The sequence below is a fragment of the Oncorhynchus mykiss genome, chromosome 16 (genome assembly GCF_057628025.1).
Source record: "Oncorhynchus mykiss isolate SJ-2025 chromosome 16, ASM5762802v1, whole genome shotgun sequence".
In the NCBI taxonomy this organism is placed as follows: domain Eukaryota; kingdom Metazoa; phylum Chordata; class Actinopteri; order Salmoniformes; family Salmonidae; genus Oncorhynchus; species Oncorhynchus mykiss.
The window spans coordinates 69,239,750-69,261,218 of NC_143037.1; the positions used below are offsets into that span (position 1 = coordinate 69,239,750).

The 21,469-nt window shown below is 41.7% G+C and overlaps 2 protein-coding genes across 9 annotated transcripts in view; one reads left to right on the forward strand and one right to left on the reverse strand.

Annotated features, from left to right (window-relative positions):
• The window catches only part of cdk16 (cyclin dependent kinase 16), a 25,436-nt gene extending 21,385 nt beyond the window's left edge, over positions 1-4,051 (reverse strand). For 3 of the 7 annotated variants that reach the window (XR_016487495.1, XM_036947581.2, XM_036947580.2), the window contains exon 1: positions 3,543-4,051. The gene's annotated coding sequence lies outside the window, so the exon portion shown is untranslated. The remainder of the gene's footprint in view (positions 1-3,542) is intronic. The other 4 variants (XR_016487496.1, XR_016487499.1, XR_016487498.1 and 1 more) reach the window with 4 other exon arrangements.
• On the forward strand, positions 1,937-19,545 carry comta (catechol-O-methyltransferase a). Of its 2 annotated transcripts, none has more exons than XM_021566978.3 (6): positions 1,937-2,155; positions 15,578-15,749; positions 15,947-16,064; positions 16,466-16,659; positions 16,824-16,955; positions 17,067-19,545. In XM_021566978.3, exons 2-6 carry the CDS (start codon positions 15,579-15,581, stop codon positions 17,244-17,246), a joined length of 795 nt encoding a protein of 264 aa, XP_021422653.1. In that variant the 5' UTR covers positions 1,937-2,155; position 15,578; the 3' UTR covers positions 17,247-19,545. The 2 variants fall into 2 exon arrangements, with proteins under 2 accessions (XP_021422653.1, XP_021422652.1); XM_021566977.3 differs by lacking the exon at positions 1,937-2,155 and adding an exon at positions 9,613-10,139.
• Positions 19,546-21,469: the final 1,924 nt, after the last annotated feature.

Here is a 21,469-nt window from a genome sequence, read left to right on the forward strand (position 1 = left end):
TACATTTTTACTATTTTCTACATTGTAAATAGTGAAAACATCCAAACTATGAAATAACACATGGAATCATGTCGTAACCAAAAAAAAATCAAAGTAGCCACGCTTTGCCTTGATGCACTCTTGGCATTCTCTCCACCAGCTTCACCTGGAATGCTTTTCCAACAGCCTTGAAGGATTTCCCACATATGCTGAGCACTTGTTTGCAGCTTTTCCTTTACTCTGCGATCCCACTCATCCCGATTTGGTTGAGGTTGGGTGATTGTGGAGGCCAGGTGATTGTGGAGGTTGGGTGATTGTGGAGGCCGGGTGATTGTGGAGGCCGGGTGATTGTGGAGGCCAGGTCATCTGATGCAGCACCATCACTCTTCTTCTTAGTCAAATAACCCTTACCCAGCCTGGAGGTGTGTTTTGGGTCATTGTCCTGTTGAAAATCAAATGATAGTCCCACTAAGCACAAACCAGAAGGGATGGTATCGCTGCAGAATGCTGTGGTAGCCATGCTGGTTAAGTGTGCCTTGAATTGTAAATAAATCACAGACAGTATCACCAGCAAGCACCCGGAGATCATCCGTTAACCTACTCTGCACCTCACAAAGACACAGCGGTTGGAACCAAAAATATAACATTTGGAATCATCAGATGAAAAGACAGATTTCCACAGGTCTAATGTCCATTGCTTGTCTTTCTTGGCCCAAGCAAGTCTCTTCTTATTGGTGTCCTTTAGTAATGGTTTCTTTGCAGCAATTCGACCGTCACAGAAAAGGAAGACCTGATTCACATAGTCTCAATGAACAGTTGATATTGAGGTGTGTCTGTTAGTATTTATTTGGGCTGCAATCTGAGGTGCAGTTAACCCTAACTTATCCTCTGAAGCAGATAATTCTGGGTCTTCCTTTCCTGTGGCGGTCCTCATGAGAGCCAGTTTCATCATAGCGCTTAATAGTTTTTGCGACTGCACTTGAAGAAACTTTCAAAGTTCTGATGGACGGTTGTTTCTCTTTGCTTATTTGAGCTGTTCTTGCCATAATATGGACTTGTCTTTTACCAGATAGGGCTGTCTTCTGTATACCACCTCTACCTTGTCACACCACAACTGATTGGCTCAAACGCATTAAGAAAGAAATTCCACAAATGAACATTTAACAAGGTACACCTGTGAATTGAAATGCATTCCAGGTGACTACCTCATGAAGCTGGTTGAGAGAATGCCAAGAGTGTGCAAAGCTGTCAGCAAGGCAAAGGGTGGCCACTTTGAAGATTCTCAAACATAAAATAAATGTTGATTTGTTTAACACATATTTGGTTACAACATGATTTCATGTGTTCTTTCATAGATGTGATGTGTTCACTATTATTCTACAATGTAGAAAATATTACAAATAAATAAATAAAGACCCTTGAATGAGAAGGTGTGTCCAAACAGACATGTTCAATGACCTTGAAAACTACATCTCAACTTATCTTTCAAATAGTACTGAAAAAGCAAATACTAAATACCAATGGAAAAAAATAGCAGTTAGTCTCTTGAGCATCTGGGAGATATTCAGGACTGGGCCGACTACTAAAGTTGTGCCAAACCTCCAGAAGCCCATGTTTTTGCCTTGTGACTAATGACTCAATTTGGCACGACGATGCCCAACAGTTTCAGCTCCAAAGCTTCTCTTTTGAAGGCTAGACGCTTGGTGACCCATTAAATTGCATATTGGCCTAAAAGGGGACTTCTTCTGTATGCACTCTGAACGCTGTCCATCCGAAGAAAATGGGCACTTCTAGGCTATCTGGTGACAGTTGTGTTAGTGCTGTAGACTTTGGAGGCATGGGGTGAGCAGGAGGGCGGACAGGGTAATCTTATGGGGCTTAGATAGCCCTGGTGTAAGAATGTCTTTGTTTATACTAAGACCCTGAGGTATGTTGAGAATGTCATCATTATCTCAACAATCTAAAGTGGTTCTACTGTTGTTGGAAAGGCTATTGGGTATGTCACTGACTGACCATTAGCTAAACTAAGTCATATTTTTCACAAAGGATTCACAGAGAAAACATTTGAAATAGTTGGAATACTTTGGATGGTGAGAGTGGAGTAAGGTTCTCCTCCTCTGGCATCCATTGCAGGGAAATCTAGAAGTGAAATCTTAGATGAAGACACTCCAAAAAGGTATTTGATTTTAAGAGGCTATTTACTTTGTGTTTGAAACATTAAACTTAACTTGTCCTGTGCAGTTAGGCTAAATGTAAAATAAAACAAAGTGCCTGTCTGAATAATTCTTAGAAATCATTTTTAGGCAAGCCTGGCCTTAATAATAATGATAATAATAAATGGGATCTAGCGCTTTTCAAGGACCCAAAGTCGCTTTACAATTGTAGGAATAAAACAAAAAAACAGCACGAGCACAGAAACTGTCCGGGTGCACTGGCATCCTCTCAGATAGGTCTAGTTGTCCCTATGTGTTTGTGTTCACATACTTTTAAAACTGGTGCATCATGAACCTTGTTGACATGGAGCAGTGTGACCATGAGAATCAGACAGTGCTGCCTGCCCGCCTATGCGAATCCGACAGGGCTGCCTGCCCGCCTGGTACTGATGGGACAGCTCAACATCAAGATGACGTTTTGAAGGCAATGCCCAGGTTGTCAACAGCAGGTGACTAGCACCCTGGAGGTTTGTGACTGCAGTTAATCAACAACATAGCAGCTAGTCGTGCATCCTTAGCTCATATGTAACCGGGGTAATCATGACAAAAACAAGCAAGACACTAGAAATTGCATGCAAGCAGGCAAATGAGCTATTCACACAGTGTAGAGGGTCTCCCCAATGGCATCCCAAAAGACCCTTAAGTTTGCTGGGTTCCCATCTGACAAAAACGAAACAAACTGACTATAGCTAGCTGACCAGGATAGGAACATACCCGGTAGCGTTACGTCCATCACATTATGTACGCACGATTCATTTTGAAGGGATATCCTAAATAAGGATTTGTGACCTAGCTTTAGCTGGTTAAGCTGTTTAGCTTTATGAGGTTTCGTAGCTATAATGCAAGAATCATTCAGCTAATGTGTGCGATAGAAACCAATGGTACACGACAGAAAAGTAATCGCCGTTAACAAGTTAATAAATGATCTAGTTAGTTAGCTATAGCTATCAAGCTAGCGTCAGTGGCTGCGCACAGCTCGGCCCTTCCTAGCTAAACTACAGCTAGCTCGCAACATGTTTCATTTACGCATGATTATGCATTGGAATGAAAGCGATTCAAAGTCTAAGAATGATTAGAAAGCGGTGATCACGAACATGCCATTTGGACATGTTTTATTCTTCAACAAAGACAATGTTGAATTATTGTAATACGTGTGATTGAAGAGCTTTAAAAGTGGGAGGTACAGTAAACCGATCTTTTGACATCAACAGTGGTTGCTGCAACAAGCTATCAAGTATTTTCGGCGGAACGTAGCTATTGACAAAAACATTTTTTTACATCGTATTCTAGCTAACCAACCCGGTGTAAATACCGTTTTGCGCAACAAGGACAGACTGCTTTGTCGCTTACCCGAGGACGCGAGATCCCGTATGCCCTTGTAATCTTAGCAAAAATATCCCAAAGCCAGTGTGCTCTCCCAATAGTCCTCAGCCATTATTCTGCTGGTTGAGATACAGCACCGGTTCGCCCCTGTCTGACAGCATGCCCTGTTCGCATTCTGAAAAATTGTTCAAACGTTTTAGCAGCTGTTCAGTTCCAAATGCGGAGGGTAGTAGAGCAGCTGCGAATAGATTCTGGAGTCACTCACTCCGGCTGATTGGAGAGGTGGAGATCCGTTAATTACGCATTCGCTTACCAGCCCCAAGTCAGGTCGTGTGACATTCCACAGTGTTTTTTATTATTTCCGTTATGTCTGGGTATTTTTAACTAAGTCTCTATCAATGGAAGCTATTCAAAATGTATATAAATTCCTCATATTACCCTAATAGAATAGGAAAAGCTTACAGTGGAATGACCCAAATTCCATTCAACAAGCTAAGACTGTCGACTGTACCATTGCCTTGGCCCACTCAGGGGATATTGAGTGCAGGGGCGCGTTCATCGGGACACAGCGTTTTGGAACATTCAGATAGACATGTGATATATAGAAGAAACATGCTTCTATGGCTTATAAAACGAGGACTCATGTCGGCTCTATTAATTTAATTTATGTCTGCAACTTTCGACAACGTTTGGCAACTGAATGTGGCCCCGGTAAGAAGGAGCAAAAACCGTTCTTTGTGAATAGGGGATTGACGTAAATGTTTACATCTGCTGAACTTTATGTTTTGACCTGTAAAAACGCTAAAAGACGCAGGAAATGGGGTTTCAAATGAGCGTTAAACCTCTGAAGACCTTTTAAATGGTAGGTATAGGTATATATATAGCAGATACAACTGCATTGGATTGTAGCATGCACAATTTCAATGTTGTAAATAAACATACACTGGAGATAATATGGAAGAACTTGGGTGATTGATTGCAAAAATTCCCGGTCAGTGCTATCCTTGGCATCCTTGGCATGCCTGCCCTAAACACCTGGTGTGTTTACGGACATATTCAATAAATCCTTATCCCAGTCTGCTGTTCCCACATGCTTCAAGAGGGCCACCATTGTTCCTGTTCCCAAGAAATCTAAAGTAATTGAGCTAAACGACTACCGCCCCGTAGCACTCACTTCTGTCATCATGAAGTGCTTTGAGAGACTAGTCAAGGACCATATCACCTCCACCTTACCTGACACCCTAGACCCGCTCCAATTTGCTTACCGCCCCAATAGGTCCACAGACGACGCAATCGCAACCACACTGCACACTGAACTAACCCATCTGGACAAGAGGAATACCTATGTGAGAATGCTGTTCATTGACTACAGCTCACCATTTAACACCATAGTACCCTCCAAACTCGTCATCAAGCTCGAGACCCTGGGTCTCGACCCCGCCCTGTGCAACTGGGTACTGGACTTCCTGACGGGCCTCCCCCAGGTGGTGAGAGTAGGTAACAACATCTCCACCCCGCTGATCCTCAACACTGGGGCCCCACAAGGGTGCGTTCTGAGCCCTCTCCTGTACTCCCTGTTCACCCACGACTGCGTGGCCATGCACGCCTCCAACTCAATCATCAAGTTTGCGGACGACACTACAGTGGTAGGCTTGATTACCGACAATGACGAGACGGCCTACAGGGAGGAGGTGAGGGCCCTCGGAGTGTGATGTCAGGAAAATAACCTCTCACTCAACGTCAACAAAACAAAGGAGATGATTGTGGACTTCAGGAAACAGCAGAGGGAGCACCCCCCTATCCGCATCGATGGGACAGTAGTGGAGAGGGTAGTAAGTTTTAAGTTCCTCGGCGTACACATCACGGACAAACTGAATTGGTCCACCCACACAGACAGCATCGTGAAGAAGGCGCAGCAGCGGTAACACAATGAGTACCCGAGTAGTGCAGCGGTCTAAGGCACTGCATCTCAGTGCAAGAGGCATCACGACAGTCCCTGGTTCGAATCCAGGCTGTATCCTAACTGGCTGTGATTGGGAGTCCCATAGGGCGGCAAACAATTGGCCCAGCATCGTCCGTGTTTGGCCGGGATAGGCTGTCATTTTAAATAAGAATTTGTTCTTAACTGACTTGCCAGTTTAAATAAAAATAAAAAATAAATGTAAAAACAGTAAGGGGACTGTATACAAGGGGTACTGGTTCCAGAGTCAATGTGCAGGAGTACAAGGTAATTGAGGTAATATGTGCATGTCGGTATGGGTAAAGTGACTTGGCATAGATAATAAACAGAGAGTAGCAGCAGGGTGTGTGTGTTGGAGTGTCAGTGTGGTATGTGTGTGGTTAGAGTCCATTGAGTATACATTGAGCCTGTGCAAGAGAGTCAGTTCAAAAAAGTATTATCATAAAATAAGGGTTCAATGCAAATAGTCCGGGTAGCCATTTGATGAACTGTTCAGCAGTCTTATGGCTTGGGAGTAGAAGCTGTTAAGGAGCCTTTTGGACCTAGACTTGGGGCTTCGGTACCGCTTGCCGTGCAATAGCAGAGAGAACAGTCTATGACTTCGGTGGTTAGAGTCTTTGACAATTTTTAGCGCCTTCCTCTAACACCGCCTGGTATAGAGGTCTACCCTCTATAGCGCCTTGCGGTTGGATGCCGAGCAGTTGCCATACCAAGCGGTGCTGCAACTAGTCAGGATGCTCTCGATGGTGCAGGTTTAGAACTTTTTTTTAGATCTGAGGTCCATTGCTAAATCTTTTCAGCCTCCAGAGGGGGAATAGCCGTTGTCGTTCTCTCTTCACAACTGTATTGGTGTTTTTGGACCATGATAGGTTCTTAGTGATGTGGACACCAAGGAACTTGAAGTTCTCGACCTGCTCCACTACAGCCCTGTCGATCTGGGTGTGATTGGCCCTCCGTTTCCTGAAGTCCACGATTAGCTCCTTGGTCTTGCTCACGTTGAGGGAGAGGTTGTCCTAGCAACACACTGCCAGGTATCTGACCTCGGTGATCAGGCCTGTTGGCAAACTTAATGATGGGGTTGGAGTCTTGTGTGGCGGATGTGTTGTTGCCTACCCTCAGCACCTGTGGCGGCCCATCAGGAAGTCCAGGATCCAGTTGCAGAGGGAGGTGTTCAGTCCCAGGGTCCTTAGCTTAGTGATAAGCTTGAAGGGCACTGGTGTGTTGAACGCTGAGCTGTAGTCAAGCATTCTCACGTAGGTGTTCCTTTTGTCCAGGTGGGAAATTGCAGTGTGAAGTGCAATAGAGATTGCTTCATCTGTGTGTAACCGATGTGAAATGGCTAGCTAGTTAGCGGTGGTGCGCGCTAATAGCGTTTCAATCGGTGACGTCACTCACTTTGAGACCTTGAAGTAGTGGTTCCCCTTGCTCTGCAAGGGCCGTGGCTTTTGTGGAGAGATGGGTAACGATACTCGTGGGTGACTGTTGTTGATGTGTGCAGAGGGTCCCTGGTTTGAGCCCAGGTTGTGGTGAGGAGAGGGACGGAAGCTATACTGTTACATGTGGATCTGTTGGGGCGGTATGCGAATTGGAGTGGGTCCATGTTGTCTGGGATGAGGGTGTTGATGTAAGCCTTTCATGGCTACAGTTGTGAGTGCTACAGAGCGATAGTTACAGGGCGATAGGTTCCCTTGGCGTTCTTTGGCACATGGACTATGGTGGTCTGCTTTAAACATGTAGGTATTAAAGACTGGGTCAGGGAGACGTTGAAAATGTCAGTGAAGAAACTTACCAGCTGGTCAGCTCATGCGCTGAGTATGCATCCTGGTAATCCATCTGGCCCTGCAGCCTTGTGAATGTTAACCTGTTTAAAGGTCTTACTCGCATCGGCTCTGGATGGCATGATCACACAGTTGTCCGGAACAGCTGGTGCACATATGCATGGTTCAGTGTTGCTTGCCTCGAAGTGAGCATTTAGCTAGCTCGTCCGGAACAGCTGGTGCACATATGCATGGTTCAGTGTTGCTTTCCTCAAAGTGACCATTTGGTCTGGTAGGCTCGCGTCACTGGGCAGCTCATGGCTGGGTTTCCCTTTGTAATTCGTTATAGTTTGCAAGCCCTGCCACATCCGACGATCTTCAGAGCCGGTGTAGTAGGATTCGATCTTAGTCCTGTATTGACACTTCCTGTTCACTTCACTTCCTGTTTGATGGTTCATCGGAGGGCGTTGCAGGATTTTTTGTAAGCATCCGGATTAGTGTCCCACTCCTTGATAGCGGCAGCTCCAATCTTTAGCTCAGTGCGGATGTTGCCTGTAATCCATGGCTCCTGGTTGGAATATGTATGTACGATCTCTGTGGGGACGAAGTCATCAATACACTTATCAATGAAGCCGGGGATTGATGTGGTATATTTCTCAATGCTGTCAGATGAATCCCAGACCATATTCCAGTCTGCGCTAGCGAAACATTCCTGTAGCTTAGCATCCGCCTCATTGGACCACCTCTGTATTGAGCGCGTCACTGGTACTTCCTCTTTTAGTTTTTTCTTGTAAACAGGAATTAGAAGGATAGAGTTATGGTCAAATTTGCCAATTGGAGGGCAAGGGAGAGGTTTGTCCGCATCACTGTGTGTGGAGTAAAGGTGATCTAGAGTTTTTTCCCTCCAGTTGAACATGTGACATGCTGGTAGAAATTAGGTAAAACGGATTTCAGTTTTCTTGCATTTAAGTCCCCGGTCACTAGATTAGCATTTTCTTGTTTGCTCATGGCCTTATAATTTCAACTTCATTGGGGTAGGTATGTCCCAAGGATCCCGGATAGCACAGACCAAAAATTCTCTGGGTTAGTTTCAAACAAGTTAGTACAGAAAATAAACTCCCTGACTGTACTCATTCAATCGGAAATAACCTATGATTTGAAAACCGACCTAAAAGTTAGCTCAATAACCATGGTGACGTCCAGTCAGTCACTCCTGTGTTCTTGTCCAGGCAGAGACATCCCTGCAGCACTTCTTTCTAAACATGCCACAGAGACTTGACAGAAAACCGTAAACGTGGAAAACCCTTGACCCCGGAAGACTAGGGCTAACATACCAACCATGACTGTTGAGCTCAGCAGCCCAGTATTACTTATAATACTGGCAAGTCCTGTACTCTGCAATGGGCTATAGTTATATAGAGCACATAGCGTTATAGTTTATGTTTATTTTTTGTTGTTGCTGAGAACTCATTCCAACTGATATATTCAGTGGACTGAACAACAGCAAAATACAGTGCTATAGATGGTTTATTAATCAGAATAATGGAATAATGGAAAACACTGGGACGAGTAGCTAAGTAAACATGCAAATGTCAACCTGGAGTGCAGTATCATAGGATAATACATCCACTGGCCACAAGAGGTCACTGTTTAGTCTGGACTAGGCTCATAATAAAATATCAACAGCGTGTGTGTGCGTGCGTGCGTGCGTGCGTCTGTGTGTGTGTGTGGGTGTGTGTGTGTGTGTGTGTGTGTGTGTGTGTGTGTGTGCGTATCAATATCACACAAGCAATAAGGCTACCTCTCTTCCTACCGATATGTGTAATGCGGCATCTTTATGAAAAACCTGGATTTATCTCTCTATGCTGCAGATAATGACAGTATTACTATTTATTACAGGTAAAAATGCACTACAATGCAGCATATTAGTTAAATAGAGATTATTATCAAGTGTAGGATGTGTTGTGCTATCATGTTTTAGAGGCAATCTCACAAAATAACAGTGTGTTTTTCCAGTGTGTGGGGATGTGCTAGCTGGGAGGGAGCATCTGTGTTCAAGTGTGATGGAGATTGCGGATGGCAGGTACAGAGAGAGAATGAGGCTGTGCCTCTCCACCCTCTGGCCCTCCTGGTAGAGGCCCATAAGGTCAGGCAGGGTACGGTGGTCTGCAAAACAGAATCCAGGGACACTTACATGGGAACTGACATTATTGATTCTATTTTAACCATGTTTTTCTTTTCTTCTAATTTTGTTGTAATAATGACGTGTTATTCAAGCTCTTTCCATTCTGGCATATCCTGAGTATGACAAAATGCAGTCCGTACAGGGTGTAGTTCTCCTGCTGCTCTCTCTTGGTCTATTTTACAGAATATGTGAATTAGTGTAGAAGGGGAGGGTGGAGAGGGGGAGGGGCAGAAAGCGAGAGATAGGATAGGAAGAGAGAGACAGGAGCATGGCAAGAGGAATAAAAAGAGAGATAGGATGAGAGAGAGAGGGATAGAATAGGATGACAGAGAGAGGAGCATGGCAAGAGGAAGAAAGAGAGAGATAGGATTATTGCATGATTGGCTAAAGAGGGATTTAAAACTCTGCCCAGTTGGCTGTTGATTAGCCTTTCTCTCTTTGTGTGGGTGTGTTTTGGGGCTTATGCTATGTCACTGTGTGTGTGCAACTGAGCCAAGCTCTGCAGTTTGACCTAAAGCTGCACATTCCTTTCAGCTCACGTCAAATCTGCCTGGGAGAGTAATAGCGAGAGAGTACAGAGCGAGAGAAAGAGAGAAAGAGAGAAAGAGAGAGTGAGAGAGGAGCGTGCCCCGTAGTGTGGTGGGGGACTTAAAGGGGAAATAGGCAACAAAGGATAAGAGGTTGTGGAGAAGCAGCTCTTAGCGTGGAGACATCAGCAGGAAGTAAGATATGGCTCTATTGGAAATTATGTTTCAGAATTATGTTCAACAGTTTGTCTGTCCTTTCTTTGTTGTGTTAAATTCCATGAAAAGCCATGGTGAGATTGCTTTCTCTGTGTGTGTGTGTGTGTGTGTGTGTGTGTGTGTGTGTGTGTGTGTGTGTGTTGCTGTTTTGAAAATGTGAAAAATGTTAACTTGAAACTCCCCCCACCACAATAACAGTATTGTTTGTGGTGCTTTGCCCTGACCTGAAATAAGAGGGCTTACTGACATCTGAGAACATGTATAATATGTTAGTGTAGAATTACTTAAATTCATGTGTATATATTAAATATAGATATATTTTATATTGCATGAAATATATATTTTTTCTTGGTAATTTGCAGAGCTAAATATCTTTACTTGGCCATGTAATGAAGCTTGAACATGCCTTCAACCTCCCCCAAAGAGATTAGGATAAAATCATCACATGCTTTATTATCCGTGTGTAAACTAATATTGTCTCAGCTGACAGATTCACCGCCTGTCTGCTACTGCTTATGCTATTGTTGCTATCTCATCTACCTGCTGAGTTCAACGTCTATTTTCAATTAAGATTTGTTTGAGTTGTGAACTAACGTGAATTCAAGGTGAAACCAACAACAAATGTCCCCATGTCATTGGATTTAGGTTAAAAGTTGGGTGGAAAAAAACCCAGAAATGTCCTTATGTTGATAGATATCTTTGTTGTTGAAATGACATGAAAACAACATTGATTCAACCCGTTTTTTTGCCCAGTGGATGATAGCGTCTTTAATTCACCGTGTGAACATTTCTCAGGCACCTCTATTGTTCTTTTGAAATCGTGGGCTCTTAAGTCCTCAACAACAACTGAAAGGAAACTCCGGTCCAAAGTGTATTGCTGCCTACTAATTAGGGAGGGTTGTAAATGGGACTAATTTGTCAACATGTTGCGTTGTTGTTCTATATTGGCCAAACCCTGATATTGTAACAGGAGCACAATTTGATTTCCTTACTAGTTCGATTTACATCTGTTACATTTTGGAGTAATAACACAAATGATTGCAACACCTTTAACATATTTTAGGAAAATTAGGATTTTCTGAAACAGATGCCACAAAAGGTCATCAATCCTTTAAAAATAATTTAATCATTTTGATCACAATGTAATTTCCCTTCATTTAAATTGACTAAAACCAAGAGACACTAGACTCACCAAATGACCAATGGAATCTTCACATTTATGACATACTAAAAGGGTGTGATTAGCTAATCCTTTTCTTTGTAGACCCCTCCTCAGATGATAGTTTGCCACCGGAGAGAATGCTCAAGGTCCTTACATATCTTTGTATTCAGTGATTTTTAAGGTGGTAACACTAATGACATAAAACCAAGGGACACGCCATACTAGTAAAACAAGTATTTTAATAGCCTTCTGTTTTTATTGATATATACAATATATTACCTCACTGTCTAGCCTTCAAAATAGTATATATATATATATATATATATATATATAAATAAATCCCCTAAATATGTCACCACACCTCTTCACATCCCCAGTGGGACAAGCCAACCTGCTAGCCCCCAGTAGTTTTTACAGTGTATACAAATAGATGTGTTGCAGTAAAAAGGACGTACATAAGTTTTAAATAACAGTTCAATAAAACGGAGAATGTATTACTTGTAATGTTTTTGTCATTTTAAAGTGTTTCTACATGGTGTCAAAGTCAAGCATTTACCACCGCAGTTCAAGAATGACCCTATTGTCACTTTACTGTGACACGGATCTTAACCCTGGGCTTGAAGCCAGTTTTCACATAATACGTGCAGAAACAGCACATCTAGAACCAAGCAAAACAATTGCACCATTTCCTTCACATGCAAGAAAAGTGCTGACTGTGGTGCATTACACATCTTTCTTACTTTCCAGCAGCTCTTCCCACTGCAGTTTCATTTGAAATTGATGTTTTAGTTCTATTTCATATTTAACTAGGCAAATCAGTTAAGAACACATTTTTAGTTACAATGACGGCCTAGGAACAGTGGGTTAACTGCCTTGTTCAGGGGCAGAACGACAGATTTTTACCTTGTCAGCTTGAGGATTCGATCTAGCAACCTTTCGGTTACTGGCCCAACACTCTAACCACTAGGGTACCTGCCGCCCCAATTTAATTGGGTCTACAGAGGGTTATTAGAAATTATGTATGATTTTATATGCGTCGTGTACTGTCGGGATTCATAGGAGGAGTTGAAAAATATTAACCAAACACCAGTGAAGCACCATTCAATGCCAATAGGGTTTTATTTATGATATTCATAATTCATGAGGCTGTCTTATCTTCATGCACAGTACTGTAGTAATCTTTACTAGCATGTTGTTCATCTTAACTATACATGTTGGACCACCATGAAGTTAGATTCACTCTGCTACAAAGGCCAGTGCCCTTTTCAAAAAGTAATGACTTCACCCTTTTTTTTTTTTTGTCTTCCACCCATTTTGAGGTTGATCAGTTACACTGTAAAAAAAAAAAAAAAAAATCCAACTTAACTAATTGCTTAATCTGTAACGGTCGTCGTATGAAGGAGAAGAGGAGGACCAAGGTGCAGCGTGGTATGTGTTCATATTTATTCAAATGAACACGGAAATAACAAAAATAATAAAGAGACACAACCGAAAACACTTCTGGCTGGTGCAGACACACAACAGAAAACAATCACCCACTACACACAAGAGAAAAACGGCTACCTAAATATGGTTCTCAATCAGGGACAATGATAGACAGCTGCCTCTGATTGAGAACCATACCAGGCCAAACATAGAAATAGCAAATCATAGAAAAACTAACATAGACAACCCACCCAACTCACACCCTGACCATACTAAAACAAAGATATTATAAAAGAACTAAGGTCAGAACGTGACATAATCAGCGTTATTCTGTGAGTTGAGTGTACTTCAAATGGACAAGAATTTGAGCTAATGTGTTGTTTACTCAACAAACTATGGTCGAAGTGAGCTGAATTTGAAAAAGCTTGTTGCGTAAAATTACAAATTCATGTTTGCCTTTGGAAGGTTAGGCAACACGGTATGTGGTTCAGCTATATGGCCAAATGCTGAGCAAACTCACAATCCTATTGAAGCTGGTTGCCTTACAATTGTACGTTAAATCAACAAACTCTGCTTGTTGAGTAAAATTGCAAATGTATGTTTGCTCAAAACCACACCCAACATGATCATATTTCCCAGAGCATGCTCTATTGCAGAGTGATTTTCATAATTGTTTGTTTCAATACCTGTGTTTTTGCATTGGTTGATTCATCTTATGGAACATAAATAACATACATTTTTCTAAACTAATCCAATCCGTTAGTAGTTTGACTTTTTCCATGTGTTACTGAGATGGCTGTTCCAGTTTATATGATTTAGGTAGTCTCAATAATCATAATCAATCATCCCTACCCTGGCAGTCATTCTCAATGCGGGTTACGGGTGATTAAAATGTTCAATTGTTGTATATCTTCACCGTTGGATTCCAATAGGAGTTACACATCACTTTGCAAGCCAGCATAATGTGACTTACAGGCTTGATGTGGCCTGTAAACCAGGAGTTTCAGACTACTGCGTTAGGGTGTAACTAGGCCTTCAAAGAAAGGCCTTATGATATACACTACCTGTCAAAAGTTTTAGAACACCTACTCATACAAGGGTTTTTCTTTATTTTGACTATTTTCTACATTGCAGAATAATAGTGAAGACATCAAAACTCTGAAATAACTCATACGGAATCATGAAGTAACCAAACAAGTGTTAAACAAATCTAAATATATTTTATATTTGAGATTCTTCAAATAGCCACCCTTTGCCTTGATGACAGGTTTGCACACACTTGGCATTCTCTCAACCAGCTTCACCTGGAATACTTTTCCGATCTTCTTGAAGGAGTTCCCACATATGCTGAGCACTTGTTGACTGCTTTTCCTTCACTCTGTGGTCCTACTCATCCCAAACCATCTAAATTTGGTTGAGGTCAGGGGATTGTGGGGGCCAGGTCATCTGATGCAGCACTTCATCGCTTTCCTTCTTGGTAAAATAGCTCTTACACAGCCTGGGGGTGTGTTGGGTCATTGTCCCGTTGAAAAACAAATGATAGTCCCACTAAGTGCAAACCAGATGGGATGGTATATCACTACAGAATGCTGTGGTAGCCGTGCTGGTGCGTTGAATTCTAAATCAATCACAGACAGTGTCACAAGCAAAGCACCATCACACTCCATGCTTTACAGTGGGAAATACACATGCAGAGATCACCCATTCACCCACACCGCATCTCACAAAGACACGGTGGTTGGAACCAGGAATCTCAAATTTGGACTCCAGACCAAAGGACAAATTTCCACCTAATGTCCATTGCTCGTGTTTCTTGGCCCAAGCAAGTCTCTTGTTACTTAAACTCTGTGAAGCATTTACTTGGGCTGTAATTTCTGAGGCTGGTAACTAATGAACTTATCCTCTGCAGCAGAGGTAACGTCTTCCTTTTCTGTGGCGGTCCTCATGAGAGCCAGTTTCATCGTAGCGCGTGATGGTTTTTGCGACTGCACATGAAGAAACTTTAAAAGTTCTTGACATTTTCCACATTGACGGACCTTCATGTCTTAAAGTAATCATGGACTGTCATTTCTCTTTGCTTATTTGGCCTATTCTTGCCATAATGTGGACATGGTCTTTTACCAAATAGGGCTCTTCTGTATACCCCCCTACCTTGTCACAACACAACTGATTGGCTCAAATGCATTAGGAAGGAAAGAAATTCCACAAATTAACATTTTCGAAGGCACACCTGTTAATTTAAATTTATTCCAGGTGACTACCTCCTGAAGCTAGTTGAGAGAATGCCAAGAGTGTGCAAAGCTGTCATCAAGGCAAAGGGTGGCTGTTTGAAGAATCTCAAATATAAAATATATTTTGATTTGTTTAACACTTTTTTGGTTACTACATGATTCCATGTTTTATTTCATAGTTTTGATGTCTTCACTATTATTCTACAATGTAGAAAGTAGTCAAAATAAATAAAAACCCTTGAATGAATAGGTATTCTAAAACATTTGACCGGTAGTGTATGTAATGTAAAGAGTTTAATTTTACACTAGGAAATATCCAAATAAGGTTGAACAAATTCTCAAGTTGAATTATATGTTCACTCAACTTAAAATTCAAAGTTGAGTGAACATTTCAACTTGAGAATGTATGTTGGTTCAGCTATATTCTCAAATGTTGAGCAAACTCACAATCCTATTGCAGCTAGTTGCCTTACAATTGTAGGTTGAATCAACATATTATTATTGTGTTGTCGCTACAGAGGCCTGCTGAGGACAAACATAGGGAAACAGTACCCTAGTGTGCTCTCCTATAACAGTGTGTCTGGTCTTTTCCTCCCCAGCATGTTGCTGTCTTTCCTGGCTTTGTGCTGTGGCGGAGCAGCTGTTCTGTATGTCCTGTATTCCTGGCTGATCCCTGCAGCTGTGCAGTACAATGCATGGTGGGCCCTGCTCTGGCACGACACCATTGTAGAGAGGGCACTCAATATCCTCACCCGATCCACCCGACCCCAGGTGACCTCTCAGACCTTTCACCCTTTGGAACTCATGTTTACTCAGTTACATTCACTCGTTTTTTAGTGCAGAAAAGTGATAGAAGATGAAGATATCATAGCTTCTTTAAAAAAACATCTTTCCCCTGTATTAATATCAGAAGTTTCTTCTGGTCTGGTTCTTCTCACACAAACCCTCATTCTCCCTCTGATGCCCAGCGTCTTCTGAGAGCAGTTCAGAAGAAGGCAATCAAAGGAGACCCTCAGAGTGTCATCTCTACTATCGATTACTTCTGCAGGCATTCTGAATGGGCCATGAATGTGGGAGATGAGAAAGGTATTGTACACCTTGTGTTCTGCTTTCACGTGCATTTCCTGGTTGCCTCCTCTCTCAGTGTGTTCTTACACACTCTCTTGAATGTTGACCTGTGGATTCTTCCCTCCCTCTACAAGTCTATCTTGTTTTGTGAGAGAATAGCCTTAAGACTTATCACAGCTCAGTCATGAATGTACTGTTTCTCTGGGTCAATAAAACATCTGCATGACTGCACATGCATAGAAGGGTACTTGACACACACACATGTGCCAGAAGCACATGCCACAAGCACAGGCAGTCAAATAACCGGTTACTATTGAATATATACTGGTATGTGGTAATATGCCATATGTTACCTAGGAAACTACACAAAGAACTGTGTAGTTATGTTAGTCACATTATTGTCCTGTCTGTGTATTTAGGGGCCATCTTGGACTCTGTGGTGTGCGAGGTTAGTCCATCCACTGCCCTGGAGCTGGGTACGTACTGTGGTTATTCCACTGTTCGTATTGCCCGCCTGCTGCCCCCTGGCACCAAGCTCATTACCCTGGAGTTCAACCCAGACTATGCCGCTGTGGCTCGTCAGATCATTGAGTATTCTGGGCTCCAGGACAAGGTGAGGGTGCTATGGACAGACGGGCTGAATTCAATAGAACACACATTGTGATCTTTATGTATGCTTAAACATTGCTCTGGTGTGTTGACTGAATTCCAAACAGGTTTACAGTAGACAGAGTCAATCATATTTATGTTATTCAAACTCCCATGATGTTTTGGCAGATTTGTCTGGTGGAAGGAGCCTCAGGAGATCTAATCCCCAAGATGCAGGAGCTATTTGGGATTAAAACGTTTGATTTTGTCTTCTTGGACCACTGGAAAGACCGCTACCTGCCTGATATCAAACTTCTAGAGGTAAAAAAACAGCTGTATATGTCTGCAATTACCCTGTACATGTACCGTATTACTTTGCATGAAAATGAACAGCAGCCAATTCTTCCCTTCTTCCTTTGCATCTTTCGTCAGGAGTGTCAGCTGCTGAGGAAAGGATCCATACTGCTAGCAGACAATGTCATCTGTCCTGGAACCCCTGACTACTTGGAGTATGTCAGGAACAGCCCCCGGTACGAGAGCAAATATTTCAAATCCCACCTGGAGTACACTAAAGTGGAGGATGGCCTGGAGAAATCTGTGTTCTTGGGATAAAGACGTGACAGGCCGTGGTTCATATTCAATAACACCTACCGCACCTATGTTTATCCAGTATCTTTGTTTACTTACCTACTGCCCATGTACACACTAAGGAGTGGCACTGTGAAAACAAAACATCTATCTGAAAGGCTCTGTGCAATTGGGATCCTTGGGACATCCCTGGTCCATTGAAGTTTACATTTAAAATGGTTATGGTTAAAGTAAGTGTAAAGGTTAAGGTTGGGTAAGGGTTACATTTTATGGTAGGGACATCCCAAGGATCCCGGATAGCACTGACCTGTCTGTAAGGAAGGCCTACCTGCTACTTTTAGAGGACCCAGCACCATTTTGACACTACTGCGTAAATACTGCCATGTGGGTTTAATTTAAATGAGCTCTCTGTATCCTTCCGTCTGCCATAGTGGAGCACAAAAAGGAAGGGCGGGTGTATTGTCCCTATTCACAAAGCCTTTATTTGACGGTTTAAAACTACTTAGTGTTGTGTAATAGGAGTCAAACCAAGATGAATAAAATCAGGAAGTCATCTTATTACCATATTTCTGATGTGATTACAGTAAAATGCAGTGCTTTACATTATATTCTTTATGCTTCACATTTTGTAAAATTGTTGTATATTACATGTTAGTCATTTAGTAGACACTTATACAGAGCAACTTACAGGAGCAATTAGGGTTAAGTTCTTTGCTCAAGGGCACGTTGGTCGATTTTTCACCAAGTTGGTTCCAGGATTCAAACCAGCAACCGTTTGGTTACTGGCCCAACGCTCTTAACCGCTACACTACCTGCTGCCCTATAAATTAATTTATCAATTGTAAACCTTGCTTGTCAGGCATCAATTGTTTAATACTTGCAAGATTTGCTGAACATTCGTATTTTTAATGATGGATTTTACTCAGATTATTTTGAACCCATCTTTGTAATGAAGGGTTTGGAGTTGTGATGATAATGAAGATATTGAGAACAACGGACAAATGCTTAAATCCAATTAATGTCTTTATTAACATCGCAAAGGATGGGTCGTGCTCAGACGAGTACCTTGCCAAACCTACATTTGACATAACTCTAACTTAAACAACATGTACATCCTAAGATCATTACCGAATTTATCATTACGAAAACATTGGGTCAGTTACAGTGCCTTCATAAAGTACTCCTACCGCTTGACTTATTTCCACATGTTGTTGTGTTACAGCCTGAATTCAAAATCAATAACATGGAGTGTTTTTCTCACCCATCTACACACAAAAGTTCATCATAACAAAGTGAAAACATGTTTTTAGAAATGCTTGCAAATGTGTTGAAAATGAAATACAGAAATATCTCATTTATATAAGTATTCACACCCCTGAGTCAATACTTTGTAGAAGCACCTTTGGCAGCGATTACAGCTGTGAGTCTTTCTGGGTACGTCTCTAAGAGCGTTCCACACCTGGACATTTTCCTAGTATTCTTTACAGAATTCTTCAAGCGCTGTTAATCATTGCTAGACAACTATTTTCAGGTCTTGCCAGAGATTTTCAAGTAGATTTAAGTCATAACTGTAACTCGGCCATTCAGGAACATTCACTGTCTTCTTGGTAAGCAACCCCAGTGTGGATCTGGTTTTGTGTTTTAGGTTATTGTCCTGCTGGAAGGTGAATTCATCTCCCGGTATCTGGTGGAAAGCAGACTGAACCAGGTTTTTCTCTAGTGTAAAAACTGATCTGAGTTGTGTTGGTAAAAGGACTGTATCTTGCTGTAACTGTTGGTTTGAGTTAGGGCGTGGTGCAGTTCCCATTAGAGATTGTGGTTTATTATTTCAGTTAAATTGGTGAAGATAATGATGACAGATGATAACATGTTTGAGGATGTATGGATGGGATGGTTACTTGGTCATAAGCATCCAAATACACAAAGGAAAGGGTTACAAGAGAAAAGGTGTCTTGTAGCAAACCACTTACAAACAGAAATGGTAAGATTTGCCACACTGATTAGTGACAGGTGTGGGAATTTAAAGGTTGTGAAGGAGCTGGAGTCCCTCCTCTGCTGGAGGGGGATTGGACAGGGGGATGGTGGTTGGTGATAGGGTGAGGGGACTGTCGGTCAGGATAGGTGCAATTAGACCACATCTAGGGTTTTGCCTGTGCTTAGCTCCATTCCATTTCTTTTTTATCTTGAAAAACTCACCGGTCCTTAATGATTACAAGCATACCCATAACATGATGCAGCCACCACGGTGTTGAGAATATGTAGAGTGATACTCAGTAATGTGTTGTATTTTCCCCAAATTAAAGACTTACTGCCTTGTCTCTTTTATTCTGTACTGGCTTCCTTCTTTTCTACAATGTTGTTGATCCATCCTCAGTTTTCTCCTTTCACAGCCATTAAACTCTGGAACTGTTTTAAAGTCCCCATTGGACTCATGGTGAAATCCCTGAGCAGTTTCCTTCCTCTCCAGCAACTGAGTTAGGAACAACTTTGTAGTTACTGTGTGTATTGATACACCATCCAAAGTGTAATTAATAACTTCACCATGCTCAAAGGGATGTTCAATATCTGCTTTTTTACATTTTTACCCATTTACCAATAGGTGCCCTTTGTGGGGCATTGGAAAACCTCCCTGGTCTTTGTGGTTGAATCTGTGTTTTAAATTCACTGCTCGACTGAGGGACCTTACAATTATCTGTATGTGTGAGGTGCAGAGATGAGGCAGTCCTTCAGAAATCATGGTAAACACTATTATTGCACACAAAGTGAGTCCATGAAACCTGACTTGTTAAGCAAATTTGTACTCATGAACTTAACAAAGGGGTTGAATACGTATTGAGGCAAGACATTTCAGCTTTTCATTCATTTAATACATTTGTAAAAGAAAATCTAAAATCCTAATTCCACTTTGACATTATGGAGTACTGTTCATAGGCCAGTGACAAATTATTTTATTTTTTTTACATTTAATTGATTTTAAATTAAGGCTGTAACACAGCAAAATGTGGAACAAGTCAGGGGTACTTTCTGAAGGCAATGTACATATTCACTTTGGTCACCATAGCTTGAAGGTAATGTATGCATTGGTAAGTCTTCTTTGTGTTCCATGAGTAGTACTGACTTGCCTAGTTAAATAAAGATTCAATAAAATAGCCCACGTTAACATACTGTATGTAGCCTAAGGAACAAGGTTCATGAAATTGATAACTTGCTAGTAACAGAAAACATTAATATACTGACTATCTCTGAACTCACTTAGATAAAACAGTGGTAACAATACATGGTTTCAACATCTTCAGATGCCAATGGTGGAGGTGTTGCCGTTTATGTTTAGAATCATATTCCTGTAGGGATTGGAAAGGATCTCATGTCAAATGCTATTTAAGTCATATGGCTACAGGTTCACCTGCCTCACCTAAAGCCCATTCTTGTGGGAAGCTTATATAGACCACCAAGTACCAACAGTTAGTATCTGGATAATATGTGTGAAATGCTTGATAATGTACAGTATGTGATATCAACAGAGAGGTATATTTTCTCGGTTACCTAAATAGAATGGCTTTCATTAAACTGCCCACTCAAGAAAAAGCTTCAAACTGTAACCAGTACCTGCAACCTGGTTCAGGTTATTAGTCAACCTGCCAGGGTAGTTACAAACAGCACAGGAATGAAATCATTCACATGTACAGTGCCTTGCGAAAGTATTCGGCCCCCTTGAACTTTGCGACCTTTTGCCACATTTCAGGCTTCAAACATAAAGATATAAAACTGTATTTTTTTGTGAAGAATCGACAACAAGTGGGACACAATCATGAAGTGGAACGACATTTATTGGATATTTCAAACTTTTTTAACAAATCAAAAACTGAAAAATTGGCCGTGCAAAATTATTCAGCCCCTTTACTTTCAGTGCAGCAAACTCTCTCCAGAAGTTCAGTGAGGATCTCTGAATGATCCAATGTTGACCTAAATGACTAATGATGATAAATATAATCCACCTGTGTGTAATCAAGTCTCCATCAGATTTAAAATACACTTTATGGAACAGGGCAGACTGTGAAAAGACACACACAGACACACACAGACACACACACATGATAACATAGCACTATACACACAGGTACACGTGGATTTTGTGTTCTAGATAAGTGGTAGTAGAGTAGTGGTCTGAGGGCACACACGTAATGTGTTGTGAAATCTGTTATGAAATGTATTGCAGTGTTTTTTAAATTGTATATAACTGCCAACAT

Bases quoted from the DNA above. Each gene is read 5' to 3' on its own strand.
- comta (XM_021566978.3), top strand. From the start codon at position 15,579: ATGTTGCTGTCTTTCCTGGCTTTGTGCTGTGGCGGAGCAGCTGTTCTG. The intron at 16,065-16,465 runs GTATTGTACACC...CTGTGTATTTAG, and splicing joins GAATGTGGGAGATGAGAAAG to GGGCCATCTTGGACTCTGTG. The intron at 16,660-16,823 runs GTGAGGGTGCTA...ATGTTTTGGCAG, and splicing joins ATTCTGGGCTCCAGGACAAG to ATTTGTCTGGTGGAAGGAGC.